The following is a 16,219-nucleotide window of genomic DNA, read 5'->3' as shown; positions in this document are numbered from 1 at the left end:
CGGCCCTGCTTCCCATCCAGCTCCCTGCTTGTGACCTGGGAGGGCAGTTGAGGACGGCCCAAAGCCTTGGGACCCTGCACTCGCATGGGAGACTCGGAAGAGCTCCTGGCTCCTGACTTCAGATTGGTTCAGCTCCAGCCATTGCGGTCACTTGGAGAGTGAACCATCAGATGGAAGATCTTCCTCTCTGTCTCTCCTCCTCTCTGTATATCTGCCTTTCAATAAAAATAAACAAATCTTTAAAAAAAAAAAACAGGAGCAAAAAGATGAACAGCGAGCCATTCAAGATTTAAGCTGGTTTCCAGTACTCTCTCTTGACTTCTCTAAGTCAATCAAGATTGTATTACAAGCGGGCCCGGCGGCGTGGCCTAGCGGCTAAAAGTCCTCGCCTTGAAAGCCCCGGGATCCCATATGGGCGCCGGTTCTAATCCCGGCAGCTCCACTTCCCATCCAGCTCCCTGCTTGTGGCCTGGGAAAGCACTCGAGGACGGCCCAATGCACTGGGACCCTGCATCCGCGTGGGAGACCTGGAAGAGGTTCCAGGTTCCTGGCTTCGGATCGGCGCGCATCGGCCCGTTGCGGCTCACTTGGGGAGTGAATCATCGGACGGAAGATCTTCCTCTCTGTCTCTCCTCCTCTGTGTATATCTGGCTGTAATAAAATGAATAAATCTTTAAAAAAAATTGTATTAGAAGCAATCAAACATGTCTTATATTGAAACCATTTCACATTTCCAGCCTATTAGGTAAGGAAACAAGGCTGAGTAAGATTCCTACTTCTCTACTAATAAAACAGTTATTTGAAATCCCAAATGAAAAGGAGTGGTATAAACTCAAATTGTTTCTGAACAAGATTCTTATTTTTTTAAAGGGTTCAAGATTATTTAGTCATAAGTGATGAGAAATAATGCATGTTGTTCTTCATGTCCTAAATTATAAACACATTTTAAGTAGAAAGTTTGAGAATGCAGCTGTCTTTTTCCTCTATTAACTAGTTCTTAGACAAAAACAAGGAAGAGCTTTTAATTAATGGAAAATGTGACTCAGAAAAATATTAGCAATGGAAAGAGGCCAACTCAGCCTGGGACTTCATCTGCACCTGCTGAGGCTGTGTCCCTTCAGTATAAAAGTATCAGCCAACCCAGTCAAAAACTCCGTTTCACTGCTTCATGGCATTTTCAATTTTCTATACAATTCTCCAACACAACGCAGACTATAGGAATGTGACCATGTTTTTCACTCACATCAACGAAGAGGATCTTTTTGCGGGGGCCTTGAATTTATTTTTGGCAATATTTCGGTTACATGGGAAAGTATGGAGAATATTATAAGGAACAGCCAGGGCTACTCTCCATCCTGATGGCAGTGTTTGCTCAGGGAAAACCAACTTGTGTTGGCACCTGAAGGTCACCTTCATCCACTGAAAAAGCATTAGGGGTTGGCACATTTGTAGTAATGTGTAGGCAGAAATCACAGGTAGTTTGTCCTCAAAGTGGCATGGAAAATGCACAGTGCAGGTTCAGGCAGGGGACAAAGGTAGCTTCATCCTTGGCATTGAACCAAGTGAATGCCCTGTCCTTGTTGCAGGTGCAGCTACTGTCTGTGCAAACCTATTTCCCTTGGACGCTAGCCAACTGTCTTCTCCCTGCTAGCTTGAAGACAAAATCCCACTCTCCCTTTTAACTGCACTGGAGCTGGTTTCTCCCCTCTGGTTTTGTCTTTCCTTTACATTTCAGAACGCTGCCCTCAAGAGGACACTGGCCACTGCTCTTGTGTCTGGCATGTGTGTCCCTTTTAGAAATTTCTCCTCTTCCACTTCCCTTCCTTTCCCTGAGTGACTCAAATAAAGTGAAAAACTACTGAGACCAGGGTATTTGGCTATTACCCAGATACCGCATGCACTGACAATATTGGATATATAAGAATATTAAAATATAACATATACTTTCAGTTTTATTGTAAATCTAAATTAGAGAAAAGCTACAAGAATGGTACAAAAATGTCCTATATGCCCCTGCCCTATTTTCACCCGCTGTAGCATCTGAACATAGAAAGCATAGATTGTCAGGCTCATCACTGACACTGCAAAGGTACCGTTCTCTCTAAAACATAACTTACTGTGGCTTTTTGGGGGGGGGGGGTCCATAGGAGCTTCTGTGAGACAGAGAAAGAGTTGCTGTGTGCGTGTAAGTATGCGTGTGCACGTGTTTATGTGGGAAATGAACGTTTCCAAAGCCAGTGTCTGCCGGCACGCACTCCCCGATGACGCAGTGCACAGAACCTGTTTTATCTTATTTCCACCTGGGACCTCCCTGTTTCCTCAATGTGCTGTGGAATATAGGCAGGTGAAGGGACATTTCAATTCCCATTGGAAGCCTTTCACTTCACTTTTTCTTCTGATAGGGCGGATATTTCAAAGCTGCAACTTACATGAAGCTTCTAAAGTAACTTACTATAATATCAACCTCAAAATTATAACAAAATATAATCAACTTGTTATAATACCTGTGCTCATGTCTCCAGAAACATTGAACTTCTATGAGGAAAAGTATCACATAAATTTCACCAGTCAGCAAAGGATTAAGTTATATACTTGAAAAACTAATACTCAGGGGCTGGTGTTGTGGTATAACGGGTGAAGCTGTTGCCTGCAAAGCCAGCATTCCCTAAGGTTGTAGGCTCAGCTTCTGCCTGCTCTGGTTCCAATACAATACCCTGCAGATGCATCTGAGAAAGCAGCAGGCAGCCCAAGTGCTCGTGCTGCTCCACCCCCATGGAAGGAGGCCTGGGTGGAGTTCCAGGCTTCTGGCTTTGGCTCAGCCCACTCCACTCCTGGCAATTGTGGCCACGTAGGGAGTGGACAAAAGCATGGAAAATTTGTCACTTTCCCTCTCTCTCTACCTATAGTTCCTTGTTCTAAATTATATAAATAAAAATCTTTAAAAAAAAATTCTCAAGAGCACTGTGATGCAGTAAAACTTGTTTTAGTGTTAGATATGCAACAGCCTGCAGTGTTTGTGGTGACTGGCAGCCACCCGTGGCTGTGGAACATCTGAGCGAGAAGGCAGCACACTGCACGGGGCAGATGTGGAAGACGACAGTTTGGGTTTTGTTACTCCTGTAAACCTTCGAAAAGATGGTTTCTCTAATAAATAGGAGTAAATATAGTCATGTGAGGAGGCAGGAGTACAAAACCAGAAAGATAGGGATCATTTAAAGATGTGGGGTTTCAGTCTTTAGCGGAACTGCAAATCCAAATTCTGAAGTGTTCTGACAGACACCTGAAGATCAGGCCCTTCCACCTGACTGGAAGGACATGAGGGCCCTTCCGCTTGCTCCTGTTAAGGCCCCACCTGGATGGGCTCTTGTTTGAAGAAGACAGCACAGGGGAGGACACTGGCCTGGTGGGAGAAGACGTCGCGGCAGCCAAGCTGGCGGACCCCGCTGTGGTGAGAGAATGCGCTCTTCTGGAAGGGATGGGGTTAGGAGGGCTTGTGGTGGCATTTGCCTCTGTGAGGATGAGACACAAACAACAATGACTCAGACCGCGCTTTCTTTCAGAAATCACAACCAAGGATGCTCTCTGAGCAAGGCCAACGGATATGAGACGGCCAATCCGGTGGGTTCCCAACTGGCTATGCAGTAGAGTCATCTGGGCTGCTTCCAAAACACAGATGTCCAGGTCCCAGACAGCGAGTGTCTAAGCCAGCTAGGCATGGGGTGTGGTCAGGAGGGCTCCCAGATTTTTTTTTTTTAGAGCTCACATAGAAGCAAAGGTACAGAATTGCTGCTCTCATCCGCCGAGATGTACCTTATACACCTACTACTTCCTGTCAACAATAACAACTTAATTCCCAAGAATCCCCTGCCAAGCACACTAGGCTTACAACTTGCCTCTTAGGTTTCACCATCTGGTTAAAAACAAAGGTAGATCGGCTTAAAAAGGCAATTGTTAGGAATATCCACAATTTTGAAATGACAGTTGAGAACCACATGGGTAGTTCCCCACCCCACAAAATCAAGAAAAAAACCAAATGCTGAGATGTGAGCTTGCTGCCTTACCTGGTTCCTCTTGTTCATTAATGTCCTGAGGATCCGAACCACTCCGGCTCCGACACTCTCTGTACATTTTGCCCTTTCGGGTCACCATTTCATCATCAGTTGCCTCTCCACTCTCACCCTGCGAACACAGAAGTCATGATGGTTCCCAGCCTGCACTGCTTTCCCAGCCCTGTTTTAGTTCTGCCAGGTCTCTATTTTCTGATCTTGTAATCTGCAGTAGTGCCTTCCCCTGGTGAGAGCAGTAATGACCTTCACAGAAGTGACCAAGTCTTCTGAGGTCACCATATCTCAGTTGTTCTTCCTCACGAAGCAGTACTCCTAGGGAGAGGGACACAGACAAGAGGCGGCACACAACCTCTGGACAGACAGAATTACAAAGCCAAGTTTGACGGTAGCATCAAAAAGCTTCTATATGCAAACAGTGGTTCCTTTTATGGATACTAGCAAGAAAAATACATCACCCTGTTATAGCAATGACATGTATAATGTGCCATACAAGGGACAGGGATGATATACTCCGAGTTGTGTTCTATGTATAGCATTATGACCATCCAAGATCTTCATAAGGTGATGCCTGTTGTTTTCTAACCCTTTCTTGCTCATCACTGGGTTCATGCTCCAGCCACCCAGAACTACAGGTGCTTCCCTGAAAGAACCTGAGTTTCCTATGTCTATGCTGTTTCTTCTGCCGGGGCTGCTTCCCTTTGTGTTGTCTGGTCCACTCCCCTACATCCTTCCACAGCCATCTGTCGGTTGCCCTGAGCGGCCTTTCTGCCTGCCTCTCCATCTCACCCTTTCCTCTCTCTGTCCTAGGGCGCTCTACAGGTGACAGTGACTCTCACTGAGAGTCTCTCACTTGAAGGTATTTGTGACTACCTTTTAATTTGAAGCATTGTATTTATTTGATCTGCCTTTTTCTCTGGTGTTCACACAGTTCCTGGCACTGGTTCTGATACCCAAAAGGTGCAAGGAAGGCCTCATAACATCTGTTTTAAGCCTCATCTAGATCCCAACCCCAATGGCTTATGGGGGTTTAGGCCGGAGCAGATGACACAGTAGTCCTAGGAGACTGGAGGCGACACTCAATGTACAAATAACACTGTACCCTCACGAGCATCTTCTTCTTTTTCTTGGTGGTGCTGATGCCCAGGGTGTTGTTTCTCTGTACATTAGGCTTCTCGGCATTCTTTGTTGATATCCCAGGGCTCGGATTTCGAGTACTCCATCGCCTGCCACCAAACAACTCCACAGCGTGAGCCAACGTTGGCCCCTCATACCGTCCATCCTCCTGTAAAAGAACCACCTGCTGAACACACAAGGAAGCAGCAAGTAACGGGGAAGTAAGTACATTAATGGTTTTCAGTAAACTTGCAGAGGCGGAAGATCACAGGCAATTACAGAACAAAGTCATCTGGCCACCCAAGTGGCTCTGTTCTCCAATTCCCAAACATCCCTGTGGGGATTTCATCGTGTTCCTTGTTGTTCTGGTCACATCTCTGCTGCATTCCAGGGATGTGTTTTAATATATCAACTGGGGGAACAATTATCAGCCTAGCCACAGAAATTATATTCCAGAACTAACACCATGGGGAGAATCTCCAGAACTTTTCTCTGTTGCTTATAACCAAAGTTGTTTACCTGATAATTCTGTTTAACCTCCTCAGTTTTCCAGAGTCCCTTCCTTAGACCACAGGCCCTCAGCTCTGACCTCGGACACCCCAAGCCAAAGCCCCTGGGAGATGTTCCTCTACATCCCACACGAGCATGCTTGAACTTCACTGTTTCCAATTTTCCTGTATATTCCCCTCCCCCAGGCTTCCTTAAATATCACTTTTTATTCTTGTCTTTTGTGTTATTTCTTATTGCGGCCTTCATCAAATCAAATCATAGTTACTAACACTAAAATAAAAGTAATTTCCCATATATTCACCATACAACTCATGTCAGAAAGATTATTTTCTACATAAACATTTCTCAAATTGGCAATTAAGAAACATTCTTAAATAACATTCTCCTGTTAATAGTGAGGACGAGGGTAGGATTGGGGGCATCAGGCTTGGCTGGACATGGCTACAGTCTGCATCAGCGCAGATGTGCACTGGGACTTTGGAACGACAGATTGGGCTAGACTCCAGCCCTCACTGGTATTCGTGAGAGCCAGGTTGGGTGTAGGCCAAACAAGGCTAGGCTAGGTCTTGACTCCCACTGAACCATGTGAAAGCTGTGTCTGGGCGCGGACCAGGTAGTTCTGGGCTGCAACGCCCAACAACAAGAACCAGAATGGGTGTGGCTGACTGAGCAAGGCCACTGTTCTTGCCAGGGCAGGAGGTGGACAAAGTCAAACTGGGCCAACGACCCACTGGTGTGCATGAGAGCTTCCACTGGGAGGTGACTCGATGGAGGAGCTTGGGAAACTCCTTCATTGGGACACAGTTCCTGCAGGTGAGTGCAAGAAGCAAGGCGAGGATCAGCCCAGACAATGGCAGGTTACCAGGAGACCCAGGGCAGGGGGCAGGAGGAGACAGATCTGGCTGCAGCATTAGCCAGTTCATATTAGGACCAGGACAACAATCAGACTGGGCTGGGATAGGCTGCAGCAGTCACCAGCAAGAGCTGGGACAGCAGACTAGACTGGGTCAGGCTGTGCAATAAAATTGCAGATGCTAAAAAAATTGCAGACACTTGGGAGATGCTGGGTCATGCCAGCCTGGACCCAGTGGGGGCCTGGTTAGTTAGTCCCAGGGATGGGAGATTTGACAGGGTTTGGGTAGCTTGGCTCAGGTCCTGGGTTCCACCTGCGTGGTGGGGGCCGGGTTTCTGACCCTGGGGATGGGGGATCCAGTGGGGCTCGGGTTGCATGGCCCAGGTCCTCGGGCCAGCCTACTAGGTGGGTGTTGGGTTTGTGAGCCCCAGGGGTGGGGACAATGGTGATGCTTTGGATTCATGGCCTGCAAGAAAAAGGCAGAGCAGTGGACACAGGCCCTGTTGTAAAATGAGAATACGGCATCTCATTTGGTGCTGTAGCAGAAGAAGAACAGAACTAACTGGACAACTACCCCAAACAAACAATGACAGCAAAAAATCTCGGTGAATGGAACCAATGGACATTGGGAGGGTGACATCATCCTTGGATTGGTGAAATTGGAAGCATTTCAGAACTATCCAAACCACTTGGACAGAACCCTCGGAATATGTGCACACTGAGACTCTGGGTTAATATGAGGTGGTGGTTCCTCATCTGTGTGGAAAATCATGAATGTTTTCCCCTTTGTCTCTCCCCTTCCCCCAGAAACAAGAAGAAGAAATAGCAAATTTGGGAGCAAAGAGTTCACCCAATTTTGCCTAAACCTTGATTCTTCCCACTCTGATCAGCCATGTAATCATGATAAAAAAATTTACAGAAAAAAACAGAAGCTTGGAAGAACCTCAAATTGATTTCCCAAATCCATAAAACCTGCAGATAAACAGTATATGTGGGTGCCATTTTAACTGTCACCTTGGGACAGTTTTCAATGACAGTTTCCATGCAATCTGTACCCACTTGCCCCAGCAAGCATGTTACTCCACTTTGGTCAAATGTCTTCATCATCCCATTGAGCCGGGCCCTCTTCTCACCCTTAGTTGCAGTGGTAAAGCACCTCACAACTTAGGATTTGTCAGCAACACACTCAGTTTCATTCAGTAGCCTATAGTGAAAAACTACATGCTAAGGGCTGTTGCCTCTAGAAACCTGGTGAGGAAGAACTCCATGTAAGAAGGATTCCATATTCAGCCCGAAAAGCTCTCCAGACAGGCAACGATACAGTGAGTTACACAATTCTCCAAAAGTCACATAGCATGTCCTGTGATAAGTCAGGATTTCAACTTCCAAAAGGAAAATTTCCAATGAATCCATTAATTATGAATTGATAATAAAAGCACTCCGTATTACACTGCTTTCAGCTGAAATCTTTGATATGTGAGAACATCTCTAATCACTGGTTGATTTCCCAAGAACTCTAGTGACCACCACATGATAACAGGACCTGCTCTGTGCAGACACCATTCCTTGTACCTCTGACACGCATCTTTCACTTATTTTCACATTGTTTACATTGAAAAGTGAGGGGATTGTGGCAGTAAAAGCTTAAGTAAACCCTCCCCCACCAAAGTCACACAAGGGGTAAGTAGTAGGACTGGAGACATGAACCTGGTGGTCTAACTGTGCAGTGGGAGCCCCGGGGATCACAGCACTGAGCAAAGAGGACGGGCCACACCTCTTACCTGGTAGAGGCTGACATACTGTTTCCGTAGCCATTGCTGTCTTTGGTCAGGGAACTTCCTCATTTTTCTCACAGCTCTTGTGAGTTCCAACAATCCACTGAAGAGCATTTTAGCCGTATGCTTTGGTGCCACAAAGTGCAATAATCTATTGTCTGTTGTCTGAAGCCCGTAGAGCAGTGTCACGCCAGTCTCAGACAGAAGCATGCTACTCAGTTTGTTCTGAACACACACAGTGTATATATCAATGCCAGGATGTCCCATGTACACAGCCTTCACTGAAAACAGGTCCAAGACTCCCTCTGCCAGGCTGTTTAACCCGGCACTGCCCAGTAAGGGGGACTTGCCAGGCTCAGTCGTGTTACTCAGCATGCCAAGTTTTGCTTTAGCGCTGGTTGGCGAGGCAGTGGTGGGTTTTATCCAGGTCAGAGTGCTATTGTCAGGCTGCAGCTGGAGGAAGCAGCGGGCAGAGAGGTGTGTGTCCTGGTCATAATGGATGACTGTGGCACCCTGCAGCAAGAACTGGTGCACATCAGCTGGGATGGACAGCACATACCATGGGATGAGCTCCGTCCCGTGATCAAAGGCCTTCTGAGGCTCCTCAGGTCCGTGAGAATCACAGTCTTTGGGCTGCTCAAAGATATCATTTTCTGAATCCAGCAAATCTCCAATTATAAACCTGGTGGGAAGAGGCAGAAATTAGGGTTTACAGTCAGAAGCGTAACAACCCAGAGCCTTTTACAGATACTGGGCTTCATTATTTTGGCCCACTATGCATTCTAATTATTGCTCTGCTATAAAATGATGTCAGAGTTATTATTCATAATTGGATTCTAAGACCTTATATTGGGGTCTGAGCTGTAGCACAGCATTTTAAACTCCTGCCTGTAGTGCCAGCATCCCCATATGGGTGCCAGTTCAAGTTCTGGATGCTCTACTTCTAATCCAGCTCCCTGCTAATGTGCCTGGGGAATGATGTGCAAGATGGTGCAAATGCTTGGGTTCCTGCACCCACATGGGAGATGCAGAAGAAGCTCCTGGCTCCTGGCGGCTGCCTGACCCAGCCCTGGCTGTTGCAACAGCTGGGGACTCAATCAGTGGACAGAAGACTTTCTCTTTCTCTGTAATTTAGAGTTTCAAATACATAATTAAGAAATAAAAATGTATTCTTAAGTATCTAATCATAGCCATAAGGAACTACAATATGAGTTATTATATTTTGATTGCCAATAATCACCTCCATTATGTATTAATTTTCTGTTTTCTGTAATAAATCATTTACATACTCTTTTTTTGCACCACTAAATGTAACCTACTGGCAAAGTCAACTGAGGTTCAGAAATAGGGAAATGACCTGTTAGAGGTCAGCTGGTCCGTAAGAGGCCTGGCCATGCGGAGGTTGGGTCTGATTCGAAAGCTTGCAATTTCATACCTAAGCTTAATCAACTCCCACTTAAATCATAAACAAACACATGACTTGGACACAATGGGACTAAAAGAGGCAGAAATAAGATTAAGTAGGCTGGCACGAGAAGAAACTTATGTTAAAACAGGACTGGCTCAGACCTTCTTTGGGAAATAGGCTCATGGTGGCCAGATAAGCTACTATGGCCCTTCTCGATCCAACCTTAGATTTGGACTCCTTGTTTATACATGGGAACACATGAATGCAGATCAAAGACTTGTCAACTTGGAAAAATAGGAAGTTATTTCGCTGGGTGAGAACTCTGGACTACTGCGACTGTGAGGATCTTGGGGGAGGCACAGGAGCCTGCCTGAGAGGGACCCGTTGTTACCAAATATCTGCTGATTGGTCCACAAACAATGCGGACCAAGTGCTGGATAGGGCCATGAAGGAGCTGGTATCAGACTGGTCCACACAGCTCTGGAAACTGTGCTATCACCATGAAACACAGCCAAGTTCTTCCACTGTCTAGAGGCACCTGGGGAGCCAACTGCCTCTTGGTGAGGCATAGCTGGCGGCACTGGATTTTCTAATGCCCCTCAGCCTAGAACGTGGTCCCTGAACAAGACCCTACTCCTGGCTCCAAACAGTGGGCTCTTCCTCCTTGTCCCACATAACTGAATAATCTTTTTTAAAAAAGTATCTATGCTACACACTGAATTTCTGCATCTCACAAACCTAATGGTTGGAAAATGCTTTTCAAAGCCTCCTATCAGAAGCAACCTAAATGTCTAGCAACAACAGAATGTATACACAGATTCTGATGTATTTATATGGTATCATTCTGGATAGCAGTGAAAATGAAAAGGCAATATTTAACTACATGAAGCAGCACAGACACACTTAAAGCAAGACACCCAAGAATATATACCGTATGATTATATTTATGCAATATACATTTCAAAACCAGGCAAAAATACCCTATACTGCTTAGCAATGTAAATTAGCAGAAAAGCTTTCAAGAAGAGCAGGACGATATAAAATATATAGTATTTTTCTTTAGGAGGAGAGCTGGTGATGATACAACTGAAAAGAGAAACAAGTTTATAAATGTTGGCAATATTCTAATTCTGGGTGATCATTACACAGGCAATCACTCGGGAATTATTCAGTTGTCTTTTAATAAGCCTACTTCACGCCTGCTTTCCCCTGGATCCCACATCACATTTAACCATCGTGTTTCTTGGTCTCCTGGAGTAGGGTGGTCTTGCAGACTTTCCCGTAATTGTGACGAACTTGACTGTTTTGACTACTAGTCAGGTATTTTTGTAAAGTTCTCCTAACTGGGATTTTTCCGCTCTTTTCCTATAGTTGGACAGGAGTCCTAGGTTTTGGGGAGGAAGAGGCCTTCTCTCACATCATACTGAAGACACCCACCACCACCACGATTTATTTTCTGCTATCGATTCTGATCATGTGGCTGAGCCCGTGTGTGTCATGTCACACTGTGATTTTTAACAATTCTCTTCCACTCTGTTCTCTTTGGAAGAAGTCATTATGCACAGCGCGCAGTGAAAGGGCTGAGAGCCACGTTCCACCCACCCAGAGGATGGAGTATTTACAAGTTATTTGGGATTCTGCCTGGAAATTTGTCTTTCCTATTTGTCCTCTCTGGTCATTTATTTATCATTTACTTATATTAGCATGAATCTACAAATATTTATCTAGTACTTTTGGTGGATAATAATGTAATCTTATTTTACTAATGCTGTTGCTTTGGCGAGAGGGGGTTTGCGTTCCTTTTATATACTCCCACCACTGGGTTTTTCTGAGTGCCTTCTTACTTTGTGGCATAAAATGCTCCTGGCTCACCTCATAGCTTTTCTGTCCTCGCTCTGCAGTCAGCCACTTCTCCCAGAAACCTTGTTTCCTTTTAATGAAAAACAGTATTAAAAAACAAAGAGGAGGGGCTAGTTGCAAATACATTGCATGATCTTTTCTTACTGTTATATTTCACAATAAAAAGTGAAAAAAAAGCAAATCTAATTTATCTCTAGCTCTCTGAATAGTGGAAAAAGAATACTTATGTCCTCTTACAAAACTGTTTCCTGCATGCAGGGTGATGGTTAGAAACCTGCCCTCTGAACATCTCCTGGGTTTAACAACCAGCTCCACACTTTGTTGGTGTGTGACCTTGTCAAATTACTCAGTTTTCCTGAAATTTCCTTGCCTGGTAGACAGCAAAAAGATGACTCCTGTCACACAGAGGTGACCATCAAATACAGCAACACACCTGAAAGCATTCAGCATAGTGTCTGGCTTGGTCAAGAGCACTGCCGTAATTAAATCAGAAAGAATTATTTTCATTCCTCTTACTTTGTCTCCACTTTTTTTTTAATTTGCTTTTTATTTTTTATGTTTACATAGTTGACCAGGGTGGGAAGTGTCGAGGACTAGAGGAGTGTGCGTGAGACCTCTGTTTCCAAATCTTCTCCCTCTTCCTCCTGTATCAGGGGGAGGGGGAGGAATTAGGGGAGAAGCCGCACCCAGCCTCCCTGCCTCCCTAGTGACTGGGGATGGGGAATGGCCACCCAATGCCATCCCAGGGTCCCCGATGTGGGACCTACTCCTAGGGTTCTGCCCCTTCCTCTTCCTGAGCCTCAATCAGCCCAGCTGTGCTCTGCTGGGGCCATGGCCACGGGATCATTTCTGAATTCTCTGTATTTCTTCTGGTTTCTTCTTTAACGTGCAAATAGGCCTTGATGGGTGCACATCAGTTCCCATGAAAATAGAACAGATGCTGACCTGGACAAGGAGCCTCTGATTTGAACTTAGCAAGCGAAATGGTATTTCTCTGACTCCACCAATTTGCTGTTCTGAATGAAAACAGGCATTTTTCAGCAAAACCTACAGGCATGATGAGAAGTGACGTCTGGAAAGAAAAATTACATGGTTGTTCTGGAGCCTGTTTCTGTCTGAGATGATGTCTGCTGAGAGAGGGACGCTGTCTCTCCCGACATCAGCTTTTCTTTTAGAATGCATTAAGAGCTAATGCCAGATGGCAATAATTCCATTAAAAAACATTCTTTTAGGGACTAATGCCCCAAATAAAATTGACAATTGTTCATAATGAAATAAACTCATTCTAAGCAGGAAACTAGTGGTAGCTCTGTGTCTTGGATAATATAGGGCATTTCAGACAATTATGTACCTGACTCTCTCAGGAGACAATTTTCTGTGGATTTATAGGAAGAAATAAGGTGAAACACTAAACAGTTGTTTTGGAATGGAATAACATGAATGCAACACTAAGACGTGGTTTTATGGTAAAGACATGACCTTGCACACTCTGGGTGTCTGCCTTAGCAAAAAGATCAAGGAATGAAAACAGAAAGAGAATTTCTGTCCTGCCAAGAGGGCTGCTGCAGAACCTTCAGTCAGAAATTATCCACTGACACATAAACACTAATCTTTCTCCAGGACAATCTTGTATTAGGTGATACCACGAGGATTTGTCAACTTACTTCAATATTTTCTTCGCAAGGGTTTATTGCTTTGTACAAATTTAGCAAGATCAGTTGAACATCAAATCAGGTGCTGCAGAAGCCTAAATTTAGCTTCTTAAAAAGATATATATATATATATTTTGAAAGGCAGACTTGAGAGAGAATGAATTTTCATTTGCTGGTTCATTCCCCAAATGGCTGCAATGGCCCAGGCTGGGGAAGGCAAAAGCCAGGAGCCAGGGGTGTCACCCAGGTTGCCCACCAGCGCAGGGGCTAAAGTACCTGCGACATCTTTTCCTGCTTTCTCAGGTACATTAGCAGGAGCTGGATTAGAAATGGAGCAGCCGGAACTTGAACCGGTAGCCATTCAAGATGCTGGTGTGGCCGATATCAGCTTAACTCGCTGCACCACACCAGCAGCCCCTAAATTTAGCTTTTAAGATAGAAGAAAGCCCACACCTTGTCCAAAGGATTTGCTTCCTTTGTTGCATAAAATCTAATGTTTTAAAAATTCTTTTCTGGAAAACACTTCCTTTACTTAACCTAGCACCTGTCTCAACTATACGTAGTCTATAAACTATAATTAGCTAGTATGTGGACATGGAGCCAGTTTGCCTGAATTTAAGTCCTGGTGCTGTTAGCTGAGTAAAATGTAGGTGTTGCAAGACTTCTATCAGTCAACACATATGAAGAACTCAGGACAATCTTCTGTTAAAAGTAGGCTCCCCGTGAGGAACAATATGTTCAGTATTTCTAATATTCCCTACATACCTTAACATTCTTTATTTTCATTTTCCAACAATGGCAACATATGATCCTCTCACATCTTCCTGACTGAAACATATTCACGTAGGCAAAGCTTATTTACTCTCCGTGATGACACAGCAAAATTGTGATTGAAATATAATTGGGGGACCAGCATTATGCTGTAGTAAGTAAAACTGCTGTCCCCTGCGACACAGCATCTTATCTGGTTGCAGGCTCATGTTCTGGCTGCTCCACTTCTGTTTCAGCTCCCTGCTGATGTGTCTGGACAGCAGTGGAAGATGGCTTAGGTGTTTGGGCCCCTGTACTCCCTAGGAGACGACCAGGATGGAGCCTCTGCTGAGGCTTAGTGAAGATTCTCTAATGCTTTCAAATAAATAATCATTAAAAAAAATAAACATAATTGGAATGTTCTCAGATGATCCAACTGAAGGGGAGTGGAGGGTCAGCCCCTCTCCGTCAAAGGTTGCAGGGCAAAGGACCTTGCCCTTAACTGACCCCACGGCCAGGCTCATGCCAACTCTGCTGTTTATTGCTCAGGAAAGTGACTTCTGTTCCCTGGGTACCACTTATTCATCTGTACAGTAGTTCAGCAAGCCCATTTTAGATCCCAAGGATATTTTGAGATTCTCTCAACTCCATTCCTTTCCTGTTAAAGTCTTCACCTGTTTATGAAGGCTTTCCTAGGGTTTCTGTAAGTGCTCCCAGGAGGCTCTTGGTTACATACTGTGTGTTTCAGCTACATCAACAAAGTACACTTCTTCCAGGCTTCAGTATCTGCTCAGCCTTTCCCCACATGCTTTGAATCCTTGCATTGGACCCTCCAATGCTGGCAGGGGTTCACAGGAGCTGCACTCGCTGTCCTGGTCTCCGCCCTGACTGTGTGTGCTCAGTTTCCTCTCAGGGGAATGGTCATCTGGGGGGAAGGAAACTGTGACAGGGCCTCAGGTGCACAGGCTTCCCGGAGAGGAGTCCAAGAGGACTTCACAGTCTGTGGAAAGTAAATATTTACATTTCTGCGCTTGTTCCCTCCCGCCTCGGAGTGCTCATGGCAGGGTCCGCAAAGCGTGCAATGGAAGAGAATGTTCCCCGGATGCAGATGATAAAATGGTTAGGAAGAGGACACGCACCAAGCAGAAGACTGGAAACAAAAATTTCAAGAGAGGTGATGGAACAGGGCAAGACTGTTAACCAAAGAAACTCCTGGGGAAAGGATAGCATGATGAAACAAAACGTTGGTACCTAGATTTCAGACTCCACACATACAAGCACCCACTGCCTCACATGAAGGCTGCTATTTTTAAACAGCAATTGGAATTGCATTATTTCATCCATTCAGCATGGAGATTTCCTTCATAGCAGCTTTAAAGACGAATGTCAGCCAGGTCTCACTATAACAAAGAAGTTTCACCTCCCAAGCCGCTGGCTGCTTTTTCTTACAAATACAGTGAAATGGAATGACATTCCCTTTCCATTAAAAAAAATCAACTAATTAATTAATTTGAAAGGTAGGGTGATGGGGAAAGAGAGAGAGAGATCTCTTTCATGTGCTTGCTCACTACCCAAATGGTTGCAATAGCCAGATCTGGTCTAGATTGAAGCCAGGAGCCATGAATTCCATCAGAATCTTCCACGTGGGTATAGAGAATCAAGCATTCTGCCCATGATCTGGTGCTTTCCCCGGCACATCAGCGAAGAAGTGAATTGGAAGCAAAGCGTGTGGCATTGGTGCTCTGTGACAGGATACTAATGTCCTAAGCAATGGCATACAGTACACTGCTTTGTGGGCCCTTCCTTTTTTTTAAGGTTGATTTACTTACTTATGTTAAAGGCAGGATCACACAGAGAGGGAAAGACAGAGGAAGACAGAGAAATATTCCATTTGTTGGTTCACTCGCCACATGGCCCAATGGCTGGGTCTGAGCTAGGCTGTAAGCCAGGGGCCAAGAGCCAAGAACTCAATTGGGGTTATCTAGGTAGGTGGCAGGAACCGACTTCTTGAACCATCACTACCACCTCCAAGCGTGAGTAGTGGCAGGAAGGGGAACTGGAAGCAGAGCGAGGACTTGAAGTCAGGCACTCCAATATGGAATGAACATCCCAGTGGCAACTAACCACTGTACCAGACACCTGCCCCCTATAGAAAATATTTTGTGAAAACACTATTGTCCTTCTCAGCACCAAACAAACAGCAATGTCTTACAACCACACAGACATGTGTC

The 16,219-nt window shown here is 45.1% G+C and overlaps 1 protein-coding gene across 4 annotated transcripts in view; it reads right to left on the bottom strand.

Annotated features, from left to right (window-relative positions):
- The window catches only part of PLCE1 (phospholipase C epsilon 1), a 284,395-nt gene that overhangs the window by 50,635 nt on the left and 217,541 nt on the right, over nt 1-16,219 (bottom strand). For 3 of the 4 annotated variants that reach the window (XR_009246452.1, XM_058671015.1, XM_058671016.1), the window contains exons 8-11: nt 8,325-9,000; nt 5,167-5,349; nt 4,062-4,179; nt 3,353-3,509 (exon numbers count right to left, since the gene is read on the bottom strand). Coding sequence is in view for 3 of the 4 variants with exons in the window: in XM_058671015.1 (XP_058526998.1) it covers nt 3,353-3,509; nt 4,062-4,179; nt 5,167-5,349; nt 8,325-9,000 (1,134 nt within the window). In the remaining variant the exon portion in view is untranslated. The remainder of the gene's footprint in view (nt 1-3,352; nt 3,510-4,061; nt 4,180-5,166; nt 5,350-8,324; nt 9,001-16,219) is intronic. The other variant, XM_058671017.1, reaches the window with a different exon arrangement.

Source organism: Ochotona princeps, chromosome 13, assembly GCF_030435755.1.
Source record: "Ochotona princeps isolate mOchPri1 chromosome 13, mOchPri1.hap1, whole genome shotgun sequence".
Lineage (NCBI taxonomy): Eukaryota > Metazoa > Chordata > Mammalia > Lagomorpha > Ochotonidae > Ochotona > Ochotona princeps.
The sequence above is the reverse complement of the archived record's forward strand: the minus strand, read 5'-3'. Positions and strand labels throughout refer to the sequence as shown.